Genomic DNA, 27795 nt, shown 5'->3' with positions numbered 1-27795 from the left:
TCTTTTCTCTGTTAAGGACATCCTTAATGTCGCTTGTGATCCAGGGCTTGTTATTTAGGAAGCAGCGCACAGTGTTAATAGGGAGCACTGTTCATGCAGTTCGTAATGCAGTGTGTGACCCCCTGGAACTAGTTCAGTGTCCTGAAAGCAGAACATTTCCTTCAGTCACATGGCCCGGGTTGCACCATCTGATGTTCACATTCAGTGCCAGTCCCCCTCCTTTCCTCTTGGCGCTTTGTTTACAGTCCCGGTCCGCTCTAACCAGATGGAATCTGGGCAGCTCTGCATTACCATCCAGTACGTTGCCGATCAGCCATGTTTCAGTGAAACACAACAGGCTGTAGGTCCTATCATTTCTTACCAGGGCGGCCAGCTTGTCAATCTTGTTGAACATAAGCCGCATTTGGAAAGAGAAGTTCTAAGAACTGTCCACCTCGAATTTCGTTCTAATAACTGCCCTTCCCCAGGGGAACTGTTTAATTTTGCATTCGCACATGAGTCGGGACCTTGATGGGGACTGATGGGACCCAACCATCTGCGACAGCGACGTTTTACTTTATACATTCAACAACAAAATAGAACGAAACAAAACCCAGTAAAAGTAAGGAGAGAAGAAAAAACACCATCAAGAAGCTAACATGGAGAGCGGGGAGGCCACCGTGTTCATGGTCTGCATGATGGTGATATTAATCATGGACAATCACATCGGGGCGTCTAACATCTTCGTTTCATGAAGGAAGAAAGGAAGGAAGGAAGGAAGGAAGGAAAGCAGAGCGCCGCAGACAAAGGAGACCACGTTTAAGTTTAACTTATTAAACATGCGCCGGTTGTGTCTGTGTTGTATGAGGAAACATTTCACCGTTATTCTACTGTTTAAGTTGAGCAGATCAGAGACCACAAGAAGCGGAAATCTGCGGAAAAAGGGGCGTAGCTACCAAACACCAAACACCTACGTCAGATGTGTTCCTATAGAACCCAGAACAGACCCAGCTGAAGAGAAGGAGCTAAAATGGTTATAGGAACTGAGGGCCGTGGTCCCTAGTTCCTGTATGTCCGAATGTGCGAAAAAACGTCCCTTTTCCTGAAAAGGTTAAAGGAACTGCAAAAGGTTCCTACAGTGGGAATGCGCCTATAGAGTTCACATTCCCCATAATCACTGATGGAATTGCAGGCTTATACCTCCTCCGTCCCATTCGCCATTTAGCCTTTAGCCTTGGGGTGAACAGAGCCTGTATGTCCAATTTTCCAGAGCTCAAGCAGCTTCTTTCTTGAATAAACAAGGTTTTTGCTGCTGTTTTGCCATTGAAACTACTCCATATCCATGGGATATATATTAACAGGCAATTCCCAAGAGTTGAAAAAACGACAGATGAATGTAAAATGTTGTTAAAGGTAGGGTAGGAGATCCTGGATTTTGAGTCCAGCGAAGCTGCATTTTGAAAATACACAGGGAAAAAGTCCCAACCCTTTTCTTCACTTTCCCCCCGAAGGCACGCCTCTAGAGTACATGAACGCGCACGAGCACGAAGGTGCACGAGCGCTGTTCTGACAGCAAGCATCGATCGTTGCCGTATTTAGTATTTAGTTTATGCTAACTATACGTTTAATAATGCTAGGTGCTAGCCAAGCTGGCTCTAGTTTAGCTTCCTGCCAAGCTTCGTTCACGGAGCAGGGTACGCGCACAGGGAGAAGGAGGGGGAGGGGGAGGGAGGAGCAGATTGCAGTTTGATAGACGGCATCAGTATCCAATCATTGTGAACGGTCCGTTCAGTATGATTGGATAGTGTTTTTCCTAGATTGTACGTTCTAGAGGCCACTAAAACTTTTCATATTTGTGTCAAAACTTTTAATTAATTGGTTGCAATGGGGGTGTGAAGAGTATTTCAAGCAATATGTAAAAAAATGTTCCAGAAAAAGATCCCCTACCCCGCCTTTAAAACACTAAAAAACACTCAGACACGGATGGAGTTACTGAATTGGTCGCTACTCCCGTCAGGGCTGAAAAATAGGTATGTCCGTTTCAATTGTTGTCAAGCGTCATTGCCCACATACCATCATGCGTACTTGGTATTACGCAATACATCCACCAGAGGGCATTGCAGAATTCACTTCTCTGTTCCTTCGCTGCCTTCGGACTCACACCCAATTCATGTCCAATCTCCACCCTACTGTTCTTTAGAAGTTCTCTGTCCCTATGTCCAGGTGAGGTAACATCATAGATGTGTTTGTAGTTTCGTACACATCCGCCCAGCCTCTCTTCAAAACGTTCTACAATTTCTGTTTTTGTCTTCTTCTTGTTTGGTCCTTTCACTGGTCGCACGGGAGCTATACCACACAACACTACGCCCACGATTTCTGGTGGTACTGCTCCGTTTACTGCATTTGGATATGCATCTGCAAGGTCTCTGAAAACACACCAAAAACGTGCAAAATGAATGCAGAGGACGCACAGAAGTCTTCTTCTCCATATTTTATGTTAAGCACAAATTAGCCTTTGGACAGACCTACATCAATATAAATTACATCTATCTTGGGAAAAATGTAAGTCAAGGAATTACTTACTAAATTGGCATGCTAATTCCCGGTGTTTAAAGTGGTGCTCTACCTGAGTTTGTAGGAAATCTTAATTAAAGACATTTTGACCCTTGTAAAATTGCTGTGTTTGTGGTATCATGAGCACTCCAGAGGATATAAGCTGACCATATGTCCAAATAGAGAGGGTGCCCTAGTTGAGCTTGAAGACCTGGCCAATGCTTATTCACTTGGTGACTTCACTGTAGGTGTGAGAGAGATGCTTACCTTGAAAAGGCATATCATTGTTTAAGGTAGGTGTAAAGTGGGACTTTCACTTGTTTCACAAATTATTAGTTGTTTGGGCCACAGCAGAGATATACAAAAATTAAAGATATTTGTACTTGGTGTAAAAAGTTGTACACAAAGCACTGATGATGGAAAGCCCCACTCTGTTATCATGTTATCACTCTTTGTATTTATTTAATTTACATGTAAAATTTAAGATAATCTCCCTCAAAGCATTATAGTTGAGGGTTCTACATCAAGAGTGACACATCTGAACAAAAATGACCTGTGCTTGAAGCTGTGATCTGAAGTTCCATGAACTTTTGTTTCTTGTATTTGTTCCTCAGAGGACATTGAACAACATATGTCAAGTTTTGGTGGAGATGATGCCAGAAAACTAATCCACATATCACGATTACCAGTATCTGTAGATCAACTTGTACATAAGAAATACTGTTTTTGGACTTAAACAGCAGTTCAGGCCTCAATACATGGACCAAGACTTTAGAAATGAATCAGTCAATCTTATAATACCAACAACTGAAATAAAGGACAGTAGCAAAGGGATATTTCTAGTATCTGAGGAAACTAGCTCCAGCATTTCTGGGACTCCACAATATTGCAGCACCAGCATGATGATCACCTCTCCAAACACATTCCACAGTCCTGCAGTCCTCCACTGTCCGAAGGAAATCCATTTCAATCACTTGTATCTTCGACTTCATTCTTTCGGTCCCTACCCAGATCTCATGACCATAGGTGAGGCCTGGAACTGAAAGCTTCTCCTTCTTGCTCAGCTCCATCTTTACCACAACAGACCGGAGCAGCGCCCTCATTCCTGCTGACGAAGACCCAATCCGTCTGTCCATCTCTCGCTCTAACTTGCCATCATTCAGGAGCAAGATCCCAAGATGCTTAAACTTCCCTGCCTGAGGCTCCACCTTTTTCCAGTTGAGAACATGCATATTTTTGGACAGTGGGAGGAAGCCGGAGTACCCGGAGAGAAGCCTTGAGATCCTATCCATAAAAATTACAAACAAGATCAGTGACAAGGGTCAGTCCTGGCAGAGTCTGTTATGGTAAATTCGATGTCTGCTAACCTTTTGTCTCTTAAAAGACACCTTGTTGTAGACCCAATGTCTGCAGACCATGTGTCTGTTGATTAACACATTGACAATAATCATTCAAATGACCATTGTCTCCGGATTCTGCATCTCCCCAAAGTGCGAGACTTTCCCCCAGGGGGTGTGGCAAGGAGACAGTTGGAGAATACACACGGTGTGTTCTTTCAGGTGTCACCTGAAAGAACCAAACCCTCCTCTTTCTGTATAAATGCTTCTGATTTCCTTTGTTCTGGGTCTCTTCTCACCACGAACGCTGACTGGTGAGGATTGACCTCTTTTGCAGAAGAAAATAAACACGTGGCCGGCCGGCACAAACATTGAAAGTCTATATTTCACTTCTCATCAGATGTAATAGGAAGGTAAGCAAAATCTTAATAGGGAGTTAAGACAATAATTCCATAACAAGTCCAACATGCACAGTAAACAAATTCTACCTTGTGCCAAGAATGCTGACACATACCGCCAACCTTCCGGCCAAAGCCCGTGGAAGCCGCATCCACAACTGAGGTTCTCCCAGAGATTTGAGTTGAAGATCTCGCAGACTGGGGCCACCACCAGACGTTTCCAGTTCACCCTCACTACCCGTTTGGGCTTACTAGGTCTGTCCGGCAGTCTTCTCTGCCAGTGGCTCAAACTCACCACCATGTGGTGATCAGTTGACAGCTCTGCCCCTCTCTTCACCCGAGTGTTCATGACATACTGCCACAGGTTCAATGATACGACTACAAAGTTGAACTACAACCTTTGGTTTAAGGTGGCTTGGTACCAGATAAATTAATGAACCACCTTATGCTGAAACATAGTGCTCGTCATTGACAATCCATGACTAGCACAGAAGTCCAAAAACAAAACACCACTCGGGTCCAGATCAAGGAGGACGTTCCTATCAATAATGCCCCTCCAGCTCACACCAGGCTACGTTCACATGTCGAAGAGTCCTTGGGCAGACACTGAACCCCACATTGCCTATCAATGCGTCAGTCGGTGAAATCATTATAATTGGTGTGTGAATTTGTAGAAGAAAGCACTGTGTAGCCTGTATATGGACTAAGATGTTCTGTATGAGTCTGTACGTGAATGGGGCATGTAGTATTAAGGCGCTTTGAGTGGTCAGCTAGACCAGAAAAAGTGCCATACAGGTACAATCTATTTACTATTTATCTTTTTGTGGTAATTAATGGAAGAAATAATAAAAAGACAGAAAACACCTGGCATACCCTGAATACACAGTGGCCCTCATTTATCAAACTTGCGTAAGACGAAAAACGTGCGTAGGTCGTGTGTACGTTCTTTTCTGCGCAAAGGTTGGCATTTATCAAATCCATCATGAGCGCAGGAAAGATGAAATCGCCACGACAGGTCTGAGGCCGTGTACGCACTTTTCCATTTTGACTTGCAGTGACTGCAATAGCATACATAAACAGCAGCATCACTAGTGCGTGCCTCATGAGTCGCAACAAATCCCTAGGTTAAAATTACAGACTTATCACTTCAAAGAAGGCCCATGTTTTATTTGACTTCAACATAAATATAAACATAAACGCAAATTAAATAAATAAAAAAATTAAACAAGTACAACTCCGTAATTGGAAGAGTGATGGCTCATTATTCAACCGCCTATTTAAAAGGTGATTCTAGCGGCGCGGTAATGGCGAAACGATGGCAGATCTGGCTTTGTTAGAGGACCTGAACGCGCGCATCAGGCGCGAGAGAGTGTTCCGGGACCGGCAGGATTTCTTTCGGGAAAATGATGAGTGGCTTATGAGCCATACAGGAGAGGCGCTTTAACACTGCGCATAGTACGCTTGCCACTGTGGAGAGGTGTACAGGGCTCCTAAAGGGCAGGTGGATCTGTCTCTCGGCTGCGGGGGGAACCCTTCTATATACGCCCGAAAAGGTATGCAATATTATTATTGCATGCGTAGTGCCATTTCCAGATGTACATCCAGAGGACCCCATACCCAGAGATCCCTACCACCAGCCTGCACAGCCAAGAGCGCTCAGGAGGAGAGAGGAACTTATTCAGCAATTCTGACTTTTGGTAAGCATTCTGTTATTCAAGGAAAAAAGACGTAGCTCCGATCAGGCCAGCCACCCTCTCCTCCAAGGCACTCAAATCCAAACCTGGATCGGAGCTCCCCCCCGTTAGTGACATGCTGCGTTGGAGAGCTGCGACCTTCTTTGGTGGCAAATTTCATATCGGACCACTTCTTCCTGATCTTATTGGAGAAAAAGTAAAACATCGTTAAATTTTAGATTTCATTTAATCTGGAGTTTATCACATTTTATTGACCATCACAGTTGTCGCTGTTGACAGCGTTTCTTTGCCGCCTTTCGTCTATCCATGTCGCAAATTCTAGAGGTGCGGCCTCTCAGCCCCCTTTTGTAGAAGGCGTGGTTAGGATCATTACGATGGATTTCAGCTGCCGGATTTATCAACAGCCGCTCGGTTTTACGATGGGATTGGTGTGGTACGCATGTTTTGTAAATCTCACTTGAGCCTCTGCGTACGACGAGTTCTCCGCTCATATCAACGATGCTTTCTACGACGGCTTGATAAATGAGGGCCAGTGGGTCTACATAGATGAATACCCTAACATCTTACTGCATTTACACTGATTCATTTTTACTCTTTGTTGATTGACAGTAAGAATAACTGTGAAAATAACTGTGGACTGAATCTAAAAACAGAGTGTAACGAGTTCACAGCTCTGTCAGACACTGGTAAACAGTAAGACAGTTAACAAGTTCTGCTTACCTTTTCCATGTATGAGGTGAACCAGGCTGGTGGAGTTTTGTCTTCGTCTTTGGTTCCTTTCACCTCTTTCATAATAAACTGATTGACACAAGAAGAGATTCAATTTCAGTAATAACAACTGCATATTCATAACTTTACATTGTGCCAACAACATTGTGTCAGCATAAATGACCAAACTATATCAATACGATATCAAAAAATGCAGCTTAGTACAGGTACTAAAGCTGGTGTGTGTTGAAAAACTATCTATTATTTTTTCAAATTGTTGCAACTTCATCAAAAACATAACATGTTTTCTTTTTAAAATGGGGTCTGTGCCCTCAAAAGAACAAGTACTTTTTACGCTATGAAGAAATTATAAATTTAAAAAAATCTTTATCATTGTTTATGTGTCTTGAAATGGTAGAGTAAGGTAAGGTAAACCCATGTTAATGGTGCTCAAGGTATAAAAGTGAAATACACACATTCAACTGGTCTGAATGAGTTAAACCACCAGAAAAGGAGCTCAGTTCTGGACAAATTATGGCATGGTCGTGAAGTGATACCACTAAGACAGACTGACACCAGCCACAGATCATTTTCTGTATGCTATATTACTCTATGCTTATACACCCATTTGACAGGTAATACTGAACAGATAGCCAGGAGGTTAGCTAGCCCTGGGAAACAAAGCATTTCCCACTGACCATTTTACCTTTGGGGGAGAAAAGGGACCTCTGACAAAGAAAGGATTCACAGGTTCATTTACACACACAAAAAAAAAACGCCCTTGGGCTTAAGACTGGAGAAGTCACTGGAGAAGTCAAAGAACATGATTCTCACATATGAACCAGGCACATCCAGATAAGCATATGCCCGATGCAACATGTACAGAATCGCGTCTTCCACACCTATGTGTTTCTGGTAGGCAAACTGGAGGGGGTCAAGAGCCTCAGCAACCTGCAATCTCATGCAATGAACAAGGAGTCTCTCCAGACTCCTTGTGATGTCAAAGCCAAAGAGATGTCAAAGCCTGTAGACATTCAGCTCCACCGGTTGCCCTAATTTGGGCACCGGTATGAGACAAGAAGTTTTCCACAGTACCGGGACTTATTTCATCTGAAGGCTCATATTGAAAGAGTTGTTTGTATGGGAACTCTCTGGGCGCATAGAACGCACGGACACCAATGGACAGCAGTTCAATATTTGGACAGCATACCCTCTCCTTAACGGTCACATTGCGGGGGTTAACCCATCTCTGATTAAAAAACAGGATAATACCCCCGCCTTACTGCCTATAGCTTGTACTCAGGTCTTGATCTGCTCGTACGGCTGTGAAGCCGGTATGTCCACACAAGTCTGGTGTGTTGTCGTTCAGCCAGGACTCAGATAGACAGATTAAACTGCTCATATACATATATATACTGTATATACATATATATATTATGGCATGCCATTTAGGAAATTAATCTTTGAATATAATAATAATAATAATAATACATTTTATTTATAACGCACTTTACATTTACAACAAAATCTATTGTTGATCTTAAACTATTAAGATCAAAAGCAGGGACAGTAAAATGCAAATAAAATACACAAATAAAAGTAGTGAGTCCATTAAATGCAAAAAGAAATAAAAACAGGATAGAGTATTTAAAGGGAGATCATTAAAAACATTGGGTAAAAAGAAAGGTTTTCAGGCCTGTTTTAAAGTGTTTCACAGTCTGTGGAGCCCTCAGATTAGATTAGATTAGATTATACTTTATTTATCCCACAACGGGGAAAGATGTGGAGGCAGAGCGTTCCACAGCCGAGGGGCAGCGCCAGAAAAGGCCCGGTCTCCCATGGTGCGGCAGCGAGTTCTGGGAGTGTGAAGAAGGTTGGTGTTGGAGGAACGGAGAGAGCGTGAAGGACAGTGAAGGGTGAGAAGGTCTTTGAAGTAAGATGGTGCATTACCATGCAGGCAGTGGAAGGTGAGCAGAGAGATTTTGTAAGTGATCCGGGCAGAAGTCAGTGACGAGATTGCAGAACAGGGGTGTTCATGTTTACGCACTCTCATCAGGATCCCCTGGGTCCCTTGTTTACTTCCACGGCGGCGGAAAAAGAAGCGAGGGAAGCAGGCCGGGGTCCTGTGCAGAAACAGAGACCTCCTCTGCCCAGCATCCTGCTGGCTAATGCACAGTCCCTGGACGAGTTACGTGCACGGATCAAACACCAACGGGACATAAGGAACTGCTGTATGCTAACGTTCACAGAGACGTGGCTGGAGCTTCACATTCCAAACCGTGCCGTTACTCCGGAGGGCTTCACTATCTACCGCCAGGACAGAACGAAAGACTCAGGCAAGTCAAGAGGAGGGGGTGTGTGCTTTATGGTTAACTCCTTGTTGGCCACTGATGTTACTGTGCTGGAAACACAATGCTCCCCGGTCCTGGAGCTGCTGACCATTAAAGCCAGACCCTTCTACCTCCCCCAGGAATTCAGCTCAGTCCTCCTCACAGCTGTTTACATCCCACCACAGGCTGATAAAACTCTAGCCTTGGATGAGCTGTATAGGACTGCGAATGGACTGGAGAACGCACACCTGCATCTATTGTTTTGGGAGACTTCAACAGAGCAAACATGAAGAAAGTTCTCCCAAAATACTTCCAACACATCTCCTTTCACGCCAGGGGGAGCAGACTCTGGATCACTGTTACACCCCTTTCAGAGACTGCTACAAACCCCTCCCCCGCCCAGCTTTTGGAAAGGCAGATCACTGCTCCATCCTATTGTTCCACGCCTATAGACAAAAGCTGAAGCAGGAAAAAACGGTTTCAAGGGACGTCTTTCTATGGGACAACGAGGCTGAGGAGGTCCTAAGGGACTGTTTTGAGTTGGCAGATGTTTGATGATGCAACAGACGGCAAAATCCACGAATATACAGACTCTGTCACGGGCTACTTAAGTAAGTGCATCGACGATGTCATTCCAAAACGTATGGTCTGCACTTACCCAAACCAGAAACCCTGGGTAGGTAGTGGAATTCGCTTTAAACTAAAGGCGAAGACCGCTGCCTTCAACTCAGGGGACCCTGGCGCCTACAAAGCAGCCAAATACAACCTCCTAAAGTCCATCAAAAGGGCCAAGAAGGACTACAGGGACAGAGTGGAGTCCAACTATCGTAGCCCTGTGCCCAGGTGGAGCAGCCTTCGCTGTATCACAGACTATAAGGAGAGGAACACGAACACTGTTCAGCCCTTTTCTGTAGCCCAGACGAGCTTAACACCTTCTTTGCTTGGTTTGATGTGGAGAATACAACACACGCCAGGAGCCCGCAGGTTACCGAGGGGGCCGCCACACTGATCCTGTACAGGGACGATGTGAGGCGGTCCTTCAAAAAGGTCAACCCCAGGAAAGCATCGGGACCGGATTACATCCCAGGTCGGGCTCTCAGGGTGTGTGCTGACCAACTGGCGACAGTTTTCACCAACATCTTCAACCTCTCCCTGCGTTTGTCAGTGGTCCCCACCCCCTTTAAAACCTCCACCATCGTTCCAGTCCTGAAGAAACCGGTGGCTTCCTGTCTGAATGACTACCGCCCTGTCCCACTAACATCCGTTATCATGAAGTGCTTCGAACAATTAGTCAAAACACACATCTGCTCCTTTCTGCCCGACACTCTGGATCCCCTGCAGTTTGCCTACAGAGCAAATAGATCCACGGACGACGCCATCTCTCTGGCAACACACACTGCACTCACCCACCTGGACCAAGGGAAAACTTGTTCTGGTTAATTGACTACAGCTCAGCGTTCAATACCATCATTCCCTCTAAGCTTATCAACAAGCTAACAGATCTGGGGCTGGAATCCTCCATCTGCAGCTGGATCTACAGCTTCCTGACGGGCAGGCCCCAGGTGGTGAAAACGGGCAGTTACACCTCCTCCTCCCTGATCCTGAACACCGGTGCTCCACAGGGCTGTGTGCTTAGCCCTCTTCTGTACTCCCTGTTCACTCAAGACTGTGCTGCCAGGCACAACTCAAATATCATCTTCAAGTTCGTTGATGACACAACCATCTTGGGCCGCATCACCAACAACGATGAGACGGCCTACAGAGAGGAGGTGAAGTCACTGTACAGCTGCTGCCCGGCCAATAACCTCTCTCTTAACGTCAGCAAAACCAAAGAGATGATTTTGGACTTAAGGAGGCAGCGGAGGAGCATACACCTCCCCATCTACATCGGAGACGCTGAGGTGGAAAGGGTCAGCAGCTTCAAGTTCCTAGTTCTGCACATCTCTGAGGACTTCAAGTGGTCACGCCAAACCGACATGGTGACCAAGAAGACTCGCCAGCGGCTCTTCTTCCTTCGGAGGCTGAAGAAGTTTGGTATGAACTCAACCATCCTTACCAACTTCGACAGGTGCACCATCGAGGGCCTGCTGACGAGCGGCATCACGGTTTGGTACAGGAACTGTTCTGCCCACAGCCGGAAATCACTACAGAGAGTGGTGGAGACAGCTGAGTACATCACCGGCAACAGACTCCCTACCATTCAGGATATCTTCCACCGCCGGTGTCTGAGGAGGACGCACAACATCCTCAAGGACCACAGCCATCCAGCGCAAAGACTGTTCTCGCAGGCTTGATTTAAAACTAGATGAGGGCTCTTATAGTGCATATAAAAATATAGATCATATTCTATGTCTCAGTGCAGCTATGATGAGCCCTGGTAACAAGCAGAACTATTAACGGAACACTGCTGTGTGTAGAGTTCTGTATGTAGTTCTGCATGGTTAGCTTGATATAGTTTTCAGTTATTTAATGAAGGTAAAATACAGTGAATAGCCGTGCGTAATGGCTCTGCGCTGATGCACACTTCTCCGGCACTGGAAAAGCTGCTGCGGCAACAGGTATTTCGTGAGCTGAAAGAGAAGCTCTTCATATATTGTTTCGATACAATAAGAATCATCCACATTCATAGACCAATGCAGGCTGAATATTTAGTTTAGCATTGACTCTACATGATGATCGGCAACACATTGTTCTTCGCTTTTTCAGCAGAAGTTTCATTTAATAAATTCAGGATTCATTCAATATATTTAAAGGTTCATTCCAAAAATTCGAAATTTCATTGAATATATTCAAGGTTCACTCCATATATTGAAGACCAAGACGTTTGCTGACGCTTTGCTTTGCGGTAAGACGTATTGCATCACTTCCTGTTACCTTGCTTGTGTACTGTGGAATTTCTTGCTCCTCTTGGACTACTGATAATCACTTTATTTCTCCCTATAATTTCGACATTTTTGCATAGTTAACTCTATAGCATACCTGTTCTGTTCTAACACACTCCTACAGATCTTTAATCTTTATTCTCACTTTTTAGCGGTGTGTCTGGTTCTCTAGCGTAGCATGGCTACCGGTTCTCTTCCTCCTTCTCCTGCTTTCACCTGCTCCGTGTGTCAGATGTTTAGTTACTCCTCTGCCTCCTTTAGCGATAATGGTACATGTAACAAATGTAGTCTTTTTGTAGTTTTGGAGGCGAGGTTATCTGAATTGGAAGCTCGGCTCTGCACTGTTGAAAATCAACCGATAGCGAGCCAGGTCCCTTTAGCCAGTGCGGAGCCACCTAGCGTAGCTAGCTCAATTAGCCTCCCCCTAGCAGAACCTGAGCAGCCAGGATTACAACGTGGCTGGGTGACTGTCAGGAAGAGGCATAGCTCTAAAGTCAAGCCCGTTGTTCACCATCGACCTGTCCACGCTTCTAACAGATTTTCCCCACTCAGCGACACACCCGCTGAGGACAAAACCCTGGTAACTGGCAGCTCTATAGTCAGAAACGTGGCATTAGAGACACCAGCGGCCATAGTCAAATGCATTCCAGGGGCCAGAGCGGGCGACATAGAATCCTATTTAGAACTGCTGGCTAAGGATAAACGTAAATATGGTAAAATAGTTCACGTCGGCGTTAATAACACCCGGTTACGCCGATCAGAGGTCACTAAAATTAATGTTGCATCGGTGTGAAATTTGGCCAAAACAATGTCGGACTCCGTAGTTTTCTCTGGACCCCTGCCAAATCTGACCAGTGATGACATGTTTAGCCGCATGTCGTCCTACAATCGCTGGCTGTCTAGATGGTGTCCAGCAAACAACGTGGGCTACAGAGATAATTGGCAATCTTTCTGGAGAAAACCTGGTCTGATGAGGAGAGACGGCATCCATCCCACTTTGGAAGGAGCAGCTCTCATTTCTAGAAATATGGATGAATTTATTTGCCACCCTAAAACATGACAACCCAGGGTTCAGACCAGGATGCAGAGTTGTAGTCTTACACACTTCTCTGCAGCTTCCCACCTGCTGCTACCCCCCCAATCAATTAACACAAAAGGAGCAAATCCTCTTGTGCAAAAAGAAATTATTAAAACAAAAACTTTAACTGAACAAAAACATCAAACTATTAAATGTGGTTTGCTGAATATCAGATCTCTCCTTTCCAAGTCTCTGTTAGTGAATGAGTTGATGTGTGATCATCATATTGATATATTTAGTCTTACAGAAACCTGGCTGCAGCAGGTGGATCATGTTAGCATCATGTTAGCATCATGTTAGCATTAATGAAGCAACTCCCTCTGACTGTTTAAATGTTCACGGTCCTGGAACCACAGGCAGAGGAGGAGGAGTGGCAGCTATCTTCAGATCAGGGTTACTCATCAGTCCCAGACCCAAGATTAGTTTGAGCTCTTTTGAATCTCTGATTCTCAGTTTTTCCCAAAGTGGAAATCACAGAAACCTTGTGTCTCGCCTCCTGGAGGTGTCATGGGCCCAACTAGAAAAAACACTGATGAAAGGAGGTTCCCACCTGATGACCCCAATGACATGTTGGTCAGCACTCTACACTGGTCTATATAAGTATTATAGGGATTATTCACTCTGAGAGTCTCTGAGATAGAAAGTTTGTAAAAGATGAAAAAAAATAAAAATAAATTAGGGAAAAGGCAGTAAAGAGTTTAGGTAGGTGGTACCAGGCAGACTTGATTGATGGAGAGCAGGTAGTGCTGTTTCAGAAAGATGTTGCTGAGGGACTGGATAGAATAGATAAATCAGAGCTTCCAGGAAAGTTGAAGCTGTGCTGTCAGTGTTCACTCATCTATCCAAATAATTAAATTCAGGTGTTCCGGTCACTTCCATGGCCACAGGTATATAAATCCAAGCACATCAGCATGCAGACTGCTTCTACAGACATCTGTGAAAGAATGTTTCTCTCTCAGGAGCTCAGTGAACTCCAGCATGGTACTATGATAGGATGCCACCTGTGCAACAAGTCCAGCCGTGAAACTTCCTCTCTACTAAATATTCCACAGTCAGTGGTGTTATAACAAAGTGGAAGCGATTGGGAACGACAGCAGCTCAGCCAGGAAGTGGTCGGCCAGGTAAAATGACAGAGCGGGTCAGATGATGCTGAGGCTCATAGTGCTCAGAGGTCGCCAACTTTCTGCAGAGTCAGTCGCTACAGAGCTCCAACCTTCATGTGGCCTTCAGATTAGCTCAGGAACAGTGTATAGAGAGCTTCATGGAATGGGTTTCCATGGCAACTTCATCCAAGCACACGCATATGAACTTAAGTGACATCCCATTCTTAATCCATAGGGTTTAATATCGTCCAAAATAACCGAATAAGTGGCAGCCTAGAAATTTTTACATTTAAATGGACTATGAAATGCATTATGTGCCTGGAACAAAATCTAGAGTGTTGGAATCTTACCATGCTCTGCTCCGGCATCGCAGCCTGGACCTTGCGGCTGACCACCTGAGCTAGAGTGGGACAGTGCTGTGGGGGTCTGAAGCCCCTCTTAGGCTCTGCTCCGCTGGCCTTAGTGGCTGAGATCCTCGACGGCTGTCCTCGAGGCTCGCTCACAGTCATGTGAAGTCGGTTCCCCTGCCGTGCTGCACACTGGAAAAACAAGCATATGGGTTGGTAATATCCGAGCCCGTGTTTTTCCACTAATTAACAAAGAAGGCAGTCTGTGTTGCACCCGTCTTACAGTGTATTTAGCTTGGCATTTTCAAAGTCTAGCCCAGCTAGGCTGGGATTGTGAACTGAGAGGCAGTTTACGGTTAAATAAATAGAAAATACTGCAGGTTCCGGCTGGTCAGGTGAAAGTGAGGAGGCCCCATTCTAACAGAGTATGCAATAGGCAAGACTGTGGTCCAAAAGTTTCTATCCACCTTTAGGTCTCCCCTCTTACACTCTTACACGCACGCACCACAGAGGCTGCAGGTCCATGCCCCATCTTCTGTCAATCATTCTAATGTCTGAAGCAAGAGCAAGTTGGCATTTCACCAAGATAAAGTGTGTCAGGGAGAGGAGGAAGAGAACTGGAATCCCGGATGAACATATACAGTATACTCTAGTACATAGAACAGAATGAATGCATTGTCACACCATCGGTGTTGTTAGTTATTCTTCAGGCACTGAACAGAACCAAAATACAGTGGCCAGAGTTTCTTTACTATCCACAAATAAATCAATGGAAAAAGCAACTCTTAAAGGAGCTTACCTTCAGTGCCTCCTCATACTCCACTGCAACCAAAGCACAAAGCAGATCATTCTTAGCATGACAGTAGCCACTTTGGGTATTTGTTTCTAAAATCTCACTGACTTACTTACCTTGACTGTTAATGGACACCTGGAGGGATGAAAGGAAGAAAAATTTATTTAAATGCATATTTATTTAATATTTAATGTTATTTAACATTTAATCTCATTTTAAAGTTTTTCAGGCATTAAAATGGCACTCCACTAACTTCACCAATGAAAGCCTGTTTATTTGTAAAGGAGAATTAAACTCATATTTACACATGTGAACCAATACTGGTACCTGGAACTCATTTTTAGAGGTTCTGGTACTCAGTAGTACTTTCTCTCTATACCTCACTGTGGATAAAATAAGAAAAACTTAAGTTTCAAAAATATGAAATATCCCTGTTTCAAGGTGGTTTTCAGATTGTAAACAATTGCTGCTGTACATTTATAAAAAAAAAAAATGAGATAATACCATGGCATATTTCAACAACAAGAAAACAACAAACCTTCTCAAGGATTCAAATGTAAGGTTTTAACAACAATCAAACCAGCAATGACGTGCTTTCTTACTACGTTTTCTGCTTTTAGACAACCCACAAGGGACAAGGACCCATTTCAGATGACATGTAAGGAAGAAAGTAGGTTTAAGAAGCTTCAATACAGAAAAAGTTAAATAAATACATAACATCCATCCATCCATCCGTCACTGTGGAGACTATCACTTTGAGGTTGCGATGAAACAAGTGTGGATCCAACTGAAAACTCCTGGGTCATAGGTGGTCCAGGTGGTTGATTTTTGCTTTGGTTCAGTCAGATCCATGTTTGCACCTTTTCATCCATACCGCTGTCTTATAGGAGGGGAAAGGCTTCTCTGCTCCATCTCTGAACTGATGATAAATCTGATAATCTCGCTCCTCATGAAGAAGCTCTACAATTTTAGATGTAGGCCACACTATGCAAAATGAATAAAAACTCGTGTGAGGCAGTGGCCAGTTATCAAAAAACTAATGAGGGCACACTGAAGAGGCTGATGAACTGAAACGTACGTGGTTACGAACAGAACAGAAAAGACTCAATGGAAACAAAGACAAATGGTCGATTAATAAAAGTTTATAGAAACATAATTCAAACATCAGACTGGACCAGGCAGATCAAGAGAACAGAGGAATGATTAAATGTCAGAAAAATGGACCTTAGTATGTGTATAAAGTATGTCTAATAAAACAAGAATAGCTCATTCAACATCCTACAAACACAAACATGCACAGAAATTAAAATAAAAATGAGTACATAAAAAAATTCAATGAGTAAATGAAAACATGTTGGATGGCACATGGAGCAATGGTTTCATACTCAAGTCTATGTTTAAAGGAGTCTAATAAAAATTAGGATCTGTAAAATAAAGGCAAGATTAATCCAAAACCTTTATACATTGATGTAAGTCAGCTTCCAAATCCGAGGCCATGGTCAACAACCGGAAAAAGGTGGAGTGCTCCCTCCGGGTCGGGGATGAGTCTCTGCCTCAGACGGAGGAGTTTCAGGATCTCTGGAGCTGGTTCTCAGTGATGGTGGGTTGGAGTCAGAGATGGACAGATGGATCGGGGCTCCGTCAGCAGCAATGAGGGCGTTGCTCCATCTTTGCTCCAACCCTCACCTGTGGGCACAGATCTGGGTGGAGACCCAAAGAAGGAGGTCGTGGATACGAGCGGCTGAAATGAGTTTCCTTCAGAGGGGGGCGGGGCTCAGCCTTAGAAGGGGGAGGAGCTCCACCGTCCGGGGGGAGCTGGGAGCAGAGGCGCTGCTCCTCCACATAGAAAGGAGTCAGCTGAGGTGGTTCATCTGGTTAGGATGCCTCCTGGGAGGAGGCCCCGGGTCAGAACCAGAACTCACTGGAGGGATTATACATCCCATCTGGCTTGGGAACGCCTCGGATCCCCCAGGAGGAGCTGGAGAGGGGGGCTGGGTTTCCCTCCTGGACCTGTTGCCTCTGCGACCAGACCTCAGACAAGCGGATGAAAATGGATGGATGAATGGATGGATGAAAATGGATGGATGAATGGATGTCGGTTTCCTTTGTATGAATAAAGTTCTAATGAATTTGATCAGAAAAAGATCAGAGTACTCACCTCCTCGTTTTCCTCATCAAAATAGGTCAACTGAAGGCTGCACAAGCCAAAGGAGCGCTTCACCTGCAGAAACACACACAGGTCCATGTGTCAGACCAGAAGAGCAAATCAAGTTGGCAACTGAGATGTGTTTATGGGTTGCTCATGAGCACCAGCTGCAAAAGGATTGAACCAGCAGAACTAGGCATTGAAATGAGGGGTCAGAGGATGCAGGATTCTAATCCCACTCCCACTGGCACCTCACTGAATCCATGCTCAACACTGCATCCCTCTGTAGCTTTCTGCATCACTTCATTACACAATTACATTAATGAGTGTAGCAGGTCAACAATACTTTCCACCATTAATGCAACTGTGTGAGGCTGGCCGCACATTTTAAGTTTGGACAAAAGAAATTTGTAATGCCAACGGGGCTTCAGAGCGGGGCTTCAGTCACTGAGGAGCAGCACAAACACCAAATCTGAAGAGGTAACAAAAGTCTAAAAAATCCCTCTTCACCAACAGGTCTATACATGATGACAACAAGATAAAATACAACCGCCTTTAAAGTAGAGCAAAACAGCAAACCACCTCCCTCCATTAGAAGCTAAAGTGCAAAAGGCTTTTAGATAGATAGATAGATAGATAGATAGATAGATAGATAGATAGATAGATAGATACTTTATTAATCCCGAGGGAAATTTAAGGATCCAGTAGTTTATACAGAATACACTGATTACGATCAGAATACGAAAAAACAACACAAGTGCAACACAACCACAGACAACACAGCATACTAACATCACAGATCACAGTTCACATACACAAAACAAGGAATGAACAAAAACTGTACCAGGCGAGTGGGATGCTTGTGTTGAATGTGCGGATAGTGCAAAAACAGAAACAAAAACAAAGTGTGTCCATGATAAAGTGTGAGCAGTGCAAATGGGAGAGTGCATTATGGTAGTCTGTGCAAATGGCTAATATAGCAAGTAAGGAGGGTGTGTTGTATGATTCACACAGTGAAGTCCATCTCGCTTCTCCTCTCCTTGCGTGTGGCATTGAACAGCTGAATGGCCCTGGGGACAAAGGACTTCCCCAGCCTGTCCGATGAGCATGCCAGTGACCGGAGTCTGTCACTGAAAATACTCCTCTGACTGTCCAAAGTTCTGTGCAGTGAGTGGTGAACATTGTCCAGGATGGTCAGCAGCCTGCTCAGTGTCCTTGTCTCCGCCACTGTGATGAGGCTGTCCAGCTCAGTGCCTGCGACAGCTCTTGCCTTTCTCACCAGCCTGTCCAGTCGCCCCGCGTCCCTCTTCTTTATGCTGCCTCCCCAGCACACCACAGCGTAAAAGAGGACACTGGCAACAACAGACTGGTAGAACATGCACATCAGTTTGTTGCAGACATTGAAGGACCTCAACCTCCTCAGGAAGTAGAGCCGGCTCTGACCCTTCTTATAAATGGCGTCTGTGTTGGTTGACCAGTCCAGTTTGTTGTCGATGTGGACTCCTAAGTATTTGTAAGTGTTGACCACCTCCACACTGACCCCCTCAATGAGGACTGGTGACAGGGGAGGCTGAGACCTCCTGAAATCCACCACCATCTCTTTAGTTTTAGTGGTGTTCAGCTGGAGGTGGTTGTGTCTGCACCACTTCTCAACTGTCAGCCGCTTGCTCCAACCGCCTAAAACCCTCCCTCCTGACATCTCCAACGATCAGTGTACTGCCTTCTTGGACTTCTTCAACTCCAAAATCAACACTATTCACCAACAACTGGCCTCATCCTGCACCTCCCCAAACGATCCACCCTGGATGATCACCACTGGACAACCTCTCATCAGCTCCCTCTCTGACTTCACCCCAGCATCAGAACACACCATCTCGGAATACATCAATAAAGCCAAAACCACCACCTGTCAGCTTGATCCTCTTCCCACCTCGCTTGTCAAACCCTGTCTGCCGACCATTTCTCCCATGATCACCAACATAATTAACTCCTCCCTCACCACTGGTATTGTACTCCCCACTCTCAAACTGGCTGCCATCACACCCATCCTGAAAAAACCTGGTGCTGACCCAGCTGTCCTCAACCACTACCGGCCCATCGCCAACCTCCCCTTCATCTCCAAGACACTTGAAAGGGTGGTTGCAGCACAACTACAGTCCCACCTCGACACAAACAACCTCCATGAACCCTTCTGTTATAAATTGGCTTTATTCTTAGACTTTATGTATTCATATTCTGTAGTTCTCTAGATAATCTATGTTCCTAGTAGTGATGCTCCGATCAGCATTTTTTGGACCGATCACCGATCACGATCACCAAAATCATGATCTGCCCGATTGCCGATCATGGAAGGAATCGGACATTTCCATGCCTTTCATCTAGCAGAGAGTGCACCATTTATAGAAATGAAACCGCCAGAGGTAGCTGGGCACATGTAGAACAAGAATCTGGTGGAGTTTGCAGAAAACAATTGTTTTTTTATTTTCTATTAATATTTTAATCTGCCCATATACACCATTCATTGGGTATGATTTCAGCATCAGATTATTAAACAATGATGCAGTGAAATGACTTGAAAATTCCATCAGAGGTAGCTGGGGACATGTAGAACAAGAATCTGGTGGAGTCGGCAGAGAACATTTTGATTTGGTTCTAAATGAAGTTTTCAAATGTGACTATGCAGAAATGAGTTTGATTCTGAATATGCTTCAATAATTTAGTTCTATCATTTTGTTTTAATCATTAAAAAGAATGTAGTAAAAAAAACAACCAAGTAATGACGGGTGTATGTATTCCAACAAATGAAAAATCAACTTTGATATAGATTTCTGAGTTTACGGGGTGCACTTGAATGCACCATAAATCCGCTCACACGCTTTACCGTGCGACACGATGTAAACGGGCACTAAGGTGAGATACGGGTGAACATAAATATGAAATGTTTCCGGATCTCGGGGCTTGGCCAGACGGATTTCATGCGAGAACTCTGTCTCTCCAAGTCCAGCGCTGATACTTGACCTGTGACCTCCAATAAATACTTTGTTTAACTTACGACTGCTCCAACTGGTTCTTGGGCTTCCAATATAAAGAATCGGGTCTAACAGCTGGTGCCGCGACCCCGTGAATTGGACTGACTCCAAGGGAGGACTGCCGGAGCTGATTGAGGGGGTCACTTTGTTCAGACACTTCGAGGCGCCCGAGAAAAAAAGGTGAGCAGAAAAACCTCTTATATATGAATATATGTGAAATTTCTGCACATTGGACAAGCTAAATTAAGTTGTCTGAATTAAGATGTCCTCTGATCAGTAAAAATCAAAGCATAAATTTACTGTTTGTTTGGTTTATTGAGTGGTCACACGTAAAGTATAAAAACACATAGTCTCACATAGGGAAAGAACATAAGTGTCCTGCAAAAAGTTTAATTCGAACAAATAAAAGAAACCGTGTGAGAGGTTTTCTTCTAAATTGTTATCCTCATGCAGTGTTTCCCGCAGGAAATTGCTTAGTCAAGGTGGTGAGTCGTCGGGGGGAGGAGGAGGAGGGAGGAGGAGGAGGGAGGATGGGACGGGGGCTGTTAGAGCAATAACAAAGCTGTTTAAGAGCTGTAACACTTTTTTATTTACATTATTAACTATTTACATTAACAACCAGTAGGTGTCGCAATTCAATGTTATCAATGCTGTCTTTTAAAGCTGCGGTGGGCAACTTTTTTTTAGTCATATTAGCTTGAACTGTCATGGGATTCTGGAAGTAGAATATTAAATAGGCTGTTTAGGAAAAATAACGAATTCTGTAGCTCCCTCTGAAGCCTGTAATCATGCTTGCAAAAACCGAGCGCTCCCGGCTGTTTTTAACCAATCAAGTTAGGGTGGAGGAATCCTACCTGTCAATCACAGCTTGTGCACACGCTGCTGAGCGTGAGTCTGCCCCAGCTTGTGTGCGCTCACACTGGTGTGAACTCACGTGCACAACCTCGTCCACAGAGGGGGAGGGGTTTGGGGGGGCGATTCGGAGCTTGTTAGAGGTTGGGGGAGGGACCTGAAAGTTGTATCAGTTCGAATTTTCCGACTTTAGACTCGCAATTTTGAAAACCTGCCGACTGCAGCTTTAATGTCTGAGCCTGACAAAGCATTATTACTTCGGTTTAAAAAAAAAAAAAATAAAAATTTTTTTTTTTTTGGGAACGTTGGCAAGGCGGCAGTGCGAGTTTGCTAAGGCGGCCGCCTTGACTATAATGCACTGCGGGAAACACTGCCTCATGGGAAGAGTCCGTAAAAACGTCCACAGCTCAGTGGTTAGACTAGAAAAATAAAGTGTTATCCTCATGGGAAGGGTCGGTAAACTAATCCACAGTGGTGGTCAGACTGACAAATCATAAAGGACACAGGGCAAGAGTTTGTTATTTTTAATGAAACTGTGGGGGTGGTTCGCCATTTGAAGAGATTTTTGCTGTGACAGAAAACAGATCTCAAGTGGTTTGTGCATATTGGGGTTGGAATAGAAAAAGGGGGGAAGTAATATAGGGTGTTTCAGAAATTGGTGAAGTAAAACGAGTGGTGGACTGGGAAATGACCCCGAGCGAATCAAGCGCACAGGAGTTTTAGAACTTGTGTAGAAGCTTCTTGATACGGGTCCTACCACTCGGGCATTGAGCCCTTCACCCATTCTGACTAACACGTGTAATAATATCTAAATATGTCACAAACAATGATCAATGAGTGGAAAACATGTGAACCCGGCTCTTTGGGGTCGGTACTATTTGACACCTTGACGAGATGGAAAAAAGGTCCCAAAAGAAGAAGAAAAAAAGGGCACTGATAGGTTTGTAGATTGGACTAGAGAGATGCAAAAAAGAGGAATGTTTGGAGGATGCTGGGAGGGGGCTTCGCCGAAGCTGAGTGAGTTCAGTATCTTCTTAAAACAAGCAACCGGAAGTAAAGAACAAGCAGTAACACAGCTAAAAGAGGCAGGCATACTGCAAAGAGCGAGAGCAGATAGAGAAGAAAAAAAGGCATCAATATTTCTCGCGGACTGTCAGTGTTTTTTTAGGTGAAGTTAAATTCTCCTGTCACACACAGTCCTCTGCACAGATACAGCACCTCATACCAGCAGGGCCGCAATCTTCTCCAGGGACACATCCTGACACACAAAAAGATAAGACACATCTACACAACATAACTGCAACCGAGGAGAATAAGACAACACTGTCTCCTCCTCCCCCTTATGCTGAAGCTTGCATGCTATTGGACGTGGTCCAGACACAGTTGCCGCACGCTAAACGTGCTACGTCAGGAGCACTGCCCAACTCTACACCACCTTCCTACCCCCACCAACCTGCTGCTCAGCAGAGCAGACCTCCAGTCAGAAGAAATGATAAAAATAAACACCGTCACTCAAAGAAAAATGATAAGTGTTATCAATGTGGAAGATATGGCCATTGGGCCAATGATTGTCGCCACAGACAGCACTTAGAACAATCAGAAGGAGGGACTCCACGATATGAGTATGATAGTTACCCTCCTCCACAACAGGGTCCCCGGCAAGCCCCTCCCCACCCCTACCCAAACCAGAATTCTTGGCATCAGGCCTCTGGCTCCCATCGAATGCTACACTAGGGCGTCCCAGGACTTAATAAAATCTTGTGCTTAGAGGTGTGTTAATACTTCATTGGTTAGAATTTACAGAGCTGTGATGTGCATTGTTATCTTTGAATAGATCCGATTGGGAGCATCTGGTTAGGGCAAAAGTTGGGGCAACACCTTTAGCTTGAGTCACATCAAAACAGGTTGAGCATTAACCTAGCTCTAAATTAACAATAAAATAGCATTTATGGTATTAGCAATAAAACTAATATCAATCTAACTCCAAACTAACAATCACAAGAGCAACAAGCCAAATTAACCTAGCATCAAAGTAACATCTTTTTCCCCAAAGGTTCATTGACAGAAATTAATTTTTTTCCAGCATCAACTTTGACGTCACTAATAAGAGACCTAAATAAGAGAAAAAGAAAAAAAAATCAACAGATTTGAAGGCGAGGCCTGAGGTTTCTAACTAAAGATCAGCTGTGCAGCAGCATCACAGTAAATAATGAATCACACAGATTAAAAGCTCCAAACACTTTTTCAGATAACTGATAACCTCCAAGCTGCTCCATAATGTTATTAGTTGTTCTCTTTGTCATAAAATACTATCACCCTAAGAGTGCCTCATCTCAATCCTGCTTCTTCTTCTCTCATTCAGCCTGAGAGCGAGGACAGTCCAAACAATACGTTTATCTACAGACTCTGAGTGATCATTGGCCGGTACTTTAAGAGTACAAGAACTACATATAGTTATTTAGTTGATGAGTTTACGATGATAATGGATGTTTAGTTTTATACTAGAGCAATTATTATTACCTCATCTATTTATTTTAACATGAATATGATTAGGAGAGATACCAAAGTACTTAGATAAACTGAAAACAGCTTTTCAATGCAAGAATCACAGTGAAGAGATAAGAAGCAATAAAATGTCCAAAATAAATCCAGGAAAACAAGACATTCATACAAGGGGAGCAGCTGCGCGGGAGGCTGGATGACTGTCGTTTTGCATGTGGGCATGGTTAGGGCCTGTCCGGGGGAGGGGTCGCCTGCGGTGTTCAGTGAGTGGGGAAGAACTCTGCCTAAATTGTTAAGGTTGTTATAAATAGTGAAGTTGATGAAGTAAATTTTAACAGGACTGTGAGTTGCTGTTATTAAAAAGTGTGTGCGTGATACGCAGTATTGTCACAAGGATTTTGAGTGGCCTAAAATATGCCTTCTCCGCGTCGTTGCCACATTGATAAGCTGATGGACACCCAGGGGGAAATGTTGCTCAATAATCGTTGTATTCGATCAGTGGAGTTTTGTTTATTGATTAAACTGCTTCGGTAAACGAGTTTTAAGTGATACAGAGTGTAGTAGGTCAGTGTGGTGGGGAATCGCGGACGCGCGCTCGTCACGGCTGGCCTTCTGAGTCACAGTGTTTTCGTTGGTTTCGTCAATAATGCATCAGAACTATGCAGTGTGAAGGCGTGGCGCCTGCTTGTCACATGTCAGTCAGTGTGTGTAAATTTGCTGAGACGAAATCACAGACGCTGTTTTCGGTCTTGGAGCCAAGCTTCGGTAAAATGATTAATGCGCGTTATCGCTGGGCGCGCTGAGTTGTGAAACAAACAGGTGTGCTGAGAGACACGGCAAGCGCTAAAAGAGTTGTTGTTCTTTACAGGTCGGTTGACCTGACTGTGGCATTAAGGCCCAATCCCAATTCACCCCTTGGCCCTACCCCTTACCCCTTCCCCTCCATTTTGCGCGTTCACGTGAAGAGGTAGTGTTGTCCCAATACTCTTCCAAAGCCCTTCCCCTTAGCCCTACCCCTCCGTTGTAGCCCTTCAAACGGAGGGCTTCGGCCAGGCAGACTCCGTTTGAAGGGGTATGATATATTTCCCAGAGTACAACGCGATTACCGGGAGATCGCGAGTCTTTTTAAAAATTCACCACACAAATGTAAGTTCTTCTATCTTTTTGCCATAATTTAACTGTTTTAATCGTTTTAGGTTGTAATAACTGGTGTATTGTGTGAGTTTAACATGGTGGCAATGTGTAGTTGTTTTCTGTTATAAACGCACATGGGAAAAGTCGCTATTTTACATGGAGTAATCGGTCAATGCATGTGAAGGTGCTGCGAAAGAGTTGTCGTTTTTTAAATTGTAACACGAGTATTTACAAGCAATGTAGTTGGTTAACCATAGAGAAGTTCCTTTTGAGTGGCATGAGCGTCATTTCGCTACCTATTATCACAAGTATTCATATACGTGACTGATTCACAGGGACTCAAGCACAAACAAAGAGCCTGATCAGGTTTAGCGCCGAAAACGAAGATCTGTTTCTAAAGTCATCCCCATCCCCAAAAAGAAGTAGGAAGTCCAATCCCATAATGGATTACCTGATACAGGAGAGCCTGAAGGAGCAGAAGCGCCACGAGCAGAAAACGGAGCGCTTTTTAGCTCGGTTTGAGCGCATGATAGACAAACTTTACGGTGAGTTGATGCGCCATGCACCTATTGTACACACAGCCACCACTACCGCATTCTGAAACACCTTTTTTAAATTTTTTTACAATGGATGAAAGTGCATGCTATAATGTCATGTCGTGTCTTGTTCCCCCAGAACATCACTGAGCCCATGCAGCACCTCCGATGCGCCCTCCGCTGTTCCTGCTCCGGTCATCTCGTTCTTGATGATTGCACTGTTGCCCGTTTATATTCATACTGTTTATTGTCCATATTTGCACCACACACTTTAAGCTGTTATTTCTGAAAATAAGCTGCCTTACCAGTCTGTAATGTGAGCCTAATAAAAGAAATTAAGGACAAAAGGTTTGTGAGCATGATTATCACATCAACATCATATTAACGACTGGAACGGATATTGGTATGAAGAGATTTATTATACAAGGGATAACAAAAAAATTGGGGTACATGTTGTGGTCCAATGGGCAATAATTTGTAGGACGACCCGTCTGCTGGAAAGAAAAACATGGAAAGATCAGGCTTTCATCCTCCCAAACCAACACATTGATAGCACACACAAGGCAGTGCATTTATTTATGTCATCAAATCTGAACCTGGTACAAAGAAAACCGCTTCAAAAACGCACGAGCTGCATGTTTATCCCAAACGGAACGAGGCGAGTAACAAAGGCTAAACGTTAGCTTATGCTTTCAGCTAGGTTAGCCAAGTTAGGATACTACTCCAGTCAATAAATCAGCAAATCCAACGAGACAAGCAAATTGTTTCTATATTACACGATATCACAAATGTACAGTTAGAAGCACTTTCAAACACACACACACACACACACACACACACACACTATCATATTCACACGCCGGCTCTGGAAGCTACCAGCTGCTCACTCACACACGTTATTTGCATTAATTTCTTATTCTACATACCGTAACAAGATCCAGCAATGCTCCCACATGTCGAAGACGCCTTCGCCTGATGGCACTCCGTCGATTCGACGCAGATATTTCTAAAAATATCCGAATAGCCCAGGAGAGCGCGAACACCACAGCACCGGTCATGTTTGTTTACTTCTGGCTAAAGCTGTCGCTTTTGGTTACGTAACAACTGATGGCGCGGACTTATTACGTTCGTGAGTGTGAAGCGCTGTCCCAATTCGAAGGGGTGACATTCCTAGCCCTTCGCCTACCCCTACATTTGAAGGGGCGAGGGGTAGGCGAAGGGGTAGAAAATCGAATTGGGATTGGGCCTAAGTGATCAGTAACTTTTGTCGGTAAAATGAGTTCGGGCGTGGCCCAGTGCACGCTACAATTATTAAAATATTAAACAGCTGTCGACATAACAGAGATACGCGGGTGCGCGCACAGAAGAAAATGGAGAGACAAAATATGCCGGCTTGGGGGTAAATGTTTTCTGTTGTCTGGCTGTTCGGTTCAAATGTGTTGTGAAGTCTTTGGTTTAAATGTTATATGTGTGTATGTTGTCTGTCGGTAGCTATCCACTAACTTTCATACTGTACGGGCGTGCTTGGGTGGAGTGTGGTTGGAAAAAAAAAAAAAGTGTGGGGAAACGGGAGCCTCTGGGTGCGCGTTCACGGCAAAAGAGAGAAAAATAAAAAGTGTTTGCAAAAGTGGATTTTGGCTTATAGCGGGAGAGTTGGAGAGCGTTACTCCAGATAACAAAAAGAGTGTTTAATCAATACCAACGGAGAAAATTAAGAGATGCACAGCTTAAAATTCGAGTTAAGCACATAATCTGATCTAGGATCGGCTGAGTCTCATACCAGAGCAACAAGTGCTTCGGAGGAAAATGAAAAAAAAAAAAAGATTTAGATTCTTAGAATACACAGAATGGATAGGAATGGTGGGATTTAATCTTATTTTCCATGAGGTGAATCTTATTTTGTACTCTGTTTCATGGAGTTGGGATGTTTCTGTGATTCCTCGAGTGTGTGGGGGGGTCCAAGCAGCCCAAGCCATATAAGGCCAGTGTGATTTATCTTTAAATATCAACATACATACACACACGAGCACTTACACTCCTACGCCCACATACATGCACACACACACATGTCTGTGCTTGTTGCTTTGTGTTGTGTTAACAGTCTCTGAGCCTCATTAAGAGAACTTGCTTAACAACTAGGTCCTACTAAACAGATCTCGGCACTCTTTCCGCCCCCCCAGGGTCGGTGCTGAAACCGTGCACGGGGGAGTGAAAGACTCCTAATAAAAGACCTCCAGCTGAATTGCTGTCAAAGGCCAGCTTCCACTGGAGGGGGAAAAGTGACGAGATCATATTTTTTTAAATCAGTGGCCCGAACACTGCTGCTGTGTGTTCAAGTAGTAGCATCTATGGCATCAGAAACTATAAGGTTACTTCACGCATTAATGATTAAGG

General features: G+C 44.3%; 1 protein-coding gene across 2 annotated transcripts in view; it reads right to left on the bottom strand.

The window, feature by feature from the left end:
* Nucleotides 1–27795, bottom strand: part of nbr1b (NBR1 autophagy cargo receptor b) — a 288590-nt gene that overhangs the window by 234065 nt on the left and 26730 nt on the right. For both annotated transcript variants that reach the window (XM_075454950.1, XM_075454951.1), the window contains exons 2-6: nucleotides 17361–17423; nucleotides 15319–15337; nucleotides 15209–15231; nucleotides 14413–14601; nucleotides 6682–6759 (exon numbers count right to left, since the gene is read on the bottom strand). In XM_075454950.1, the coding sequence (XP_075311065.1) occupies nucleotides 6682–6759; nucleotides 14413–14601; nucleotides 15209–15231; nucleotides 15319–15337; nucleotides 17361–17423 (372 nt within the window). The remainder of the gene's footprint in view (nucleotides 1–6681; nucleotides 6760–14412; nucleotides 14602–15208; nucleotides 15232–15318; nucleotides 15338–17360; nucleotides 17424–27795) is intronic.

Source organism: Odontesthes bonariensis, chromosome 21 (genome assembly GCF_027942865.1).
Source record: "Odontesthes bonariensis isolate fOdoBon6 chromosome 21, fOdoBon6.hap1, whole genome shotgun sequence".
Classification (NCBI taxonomy): Eukaryota; Metazoa; Chordata; class Actinopteri; order Atheriniformes; family Atherinopsidae; genus Odontesthes; species Odontesthes bonariensis.
Note: the sequence above shows the minus strand (reverse complement) of the source record. Positions and strands in the feature narration are given on the sequence as shown.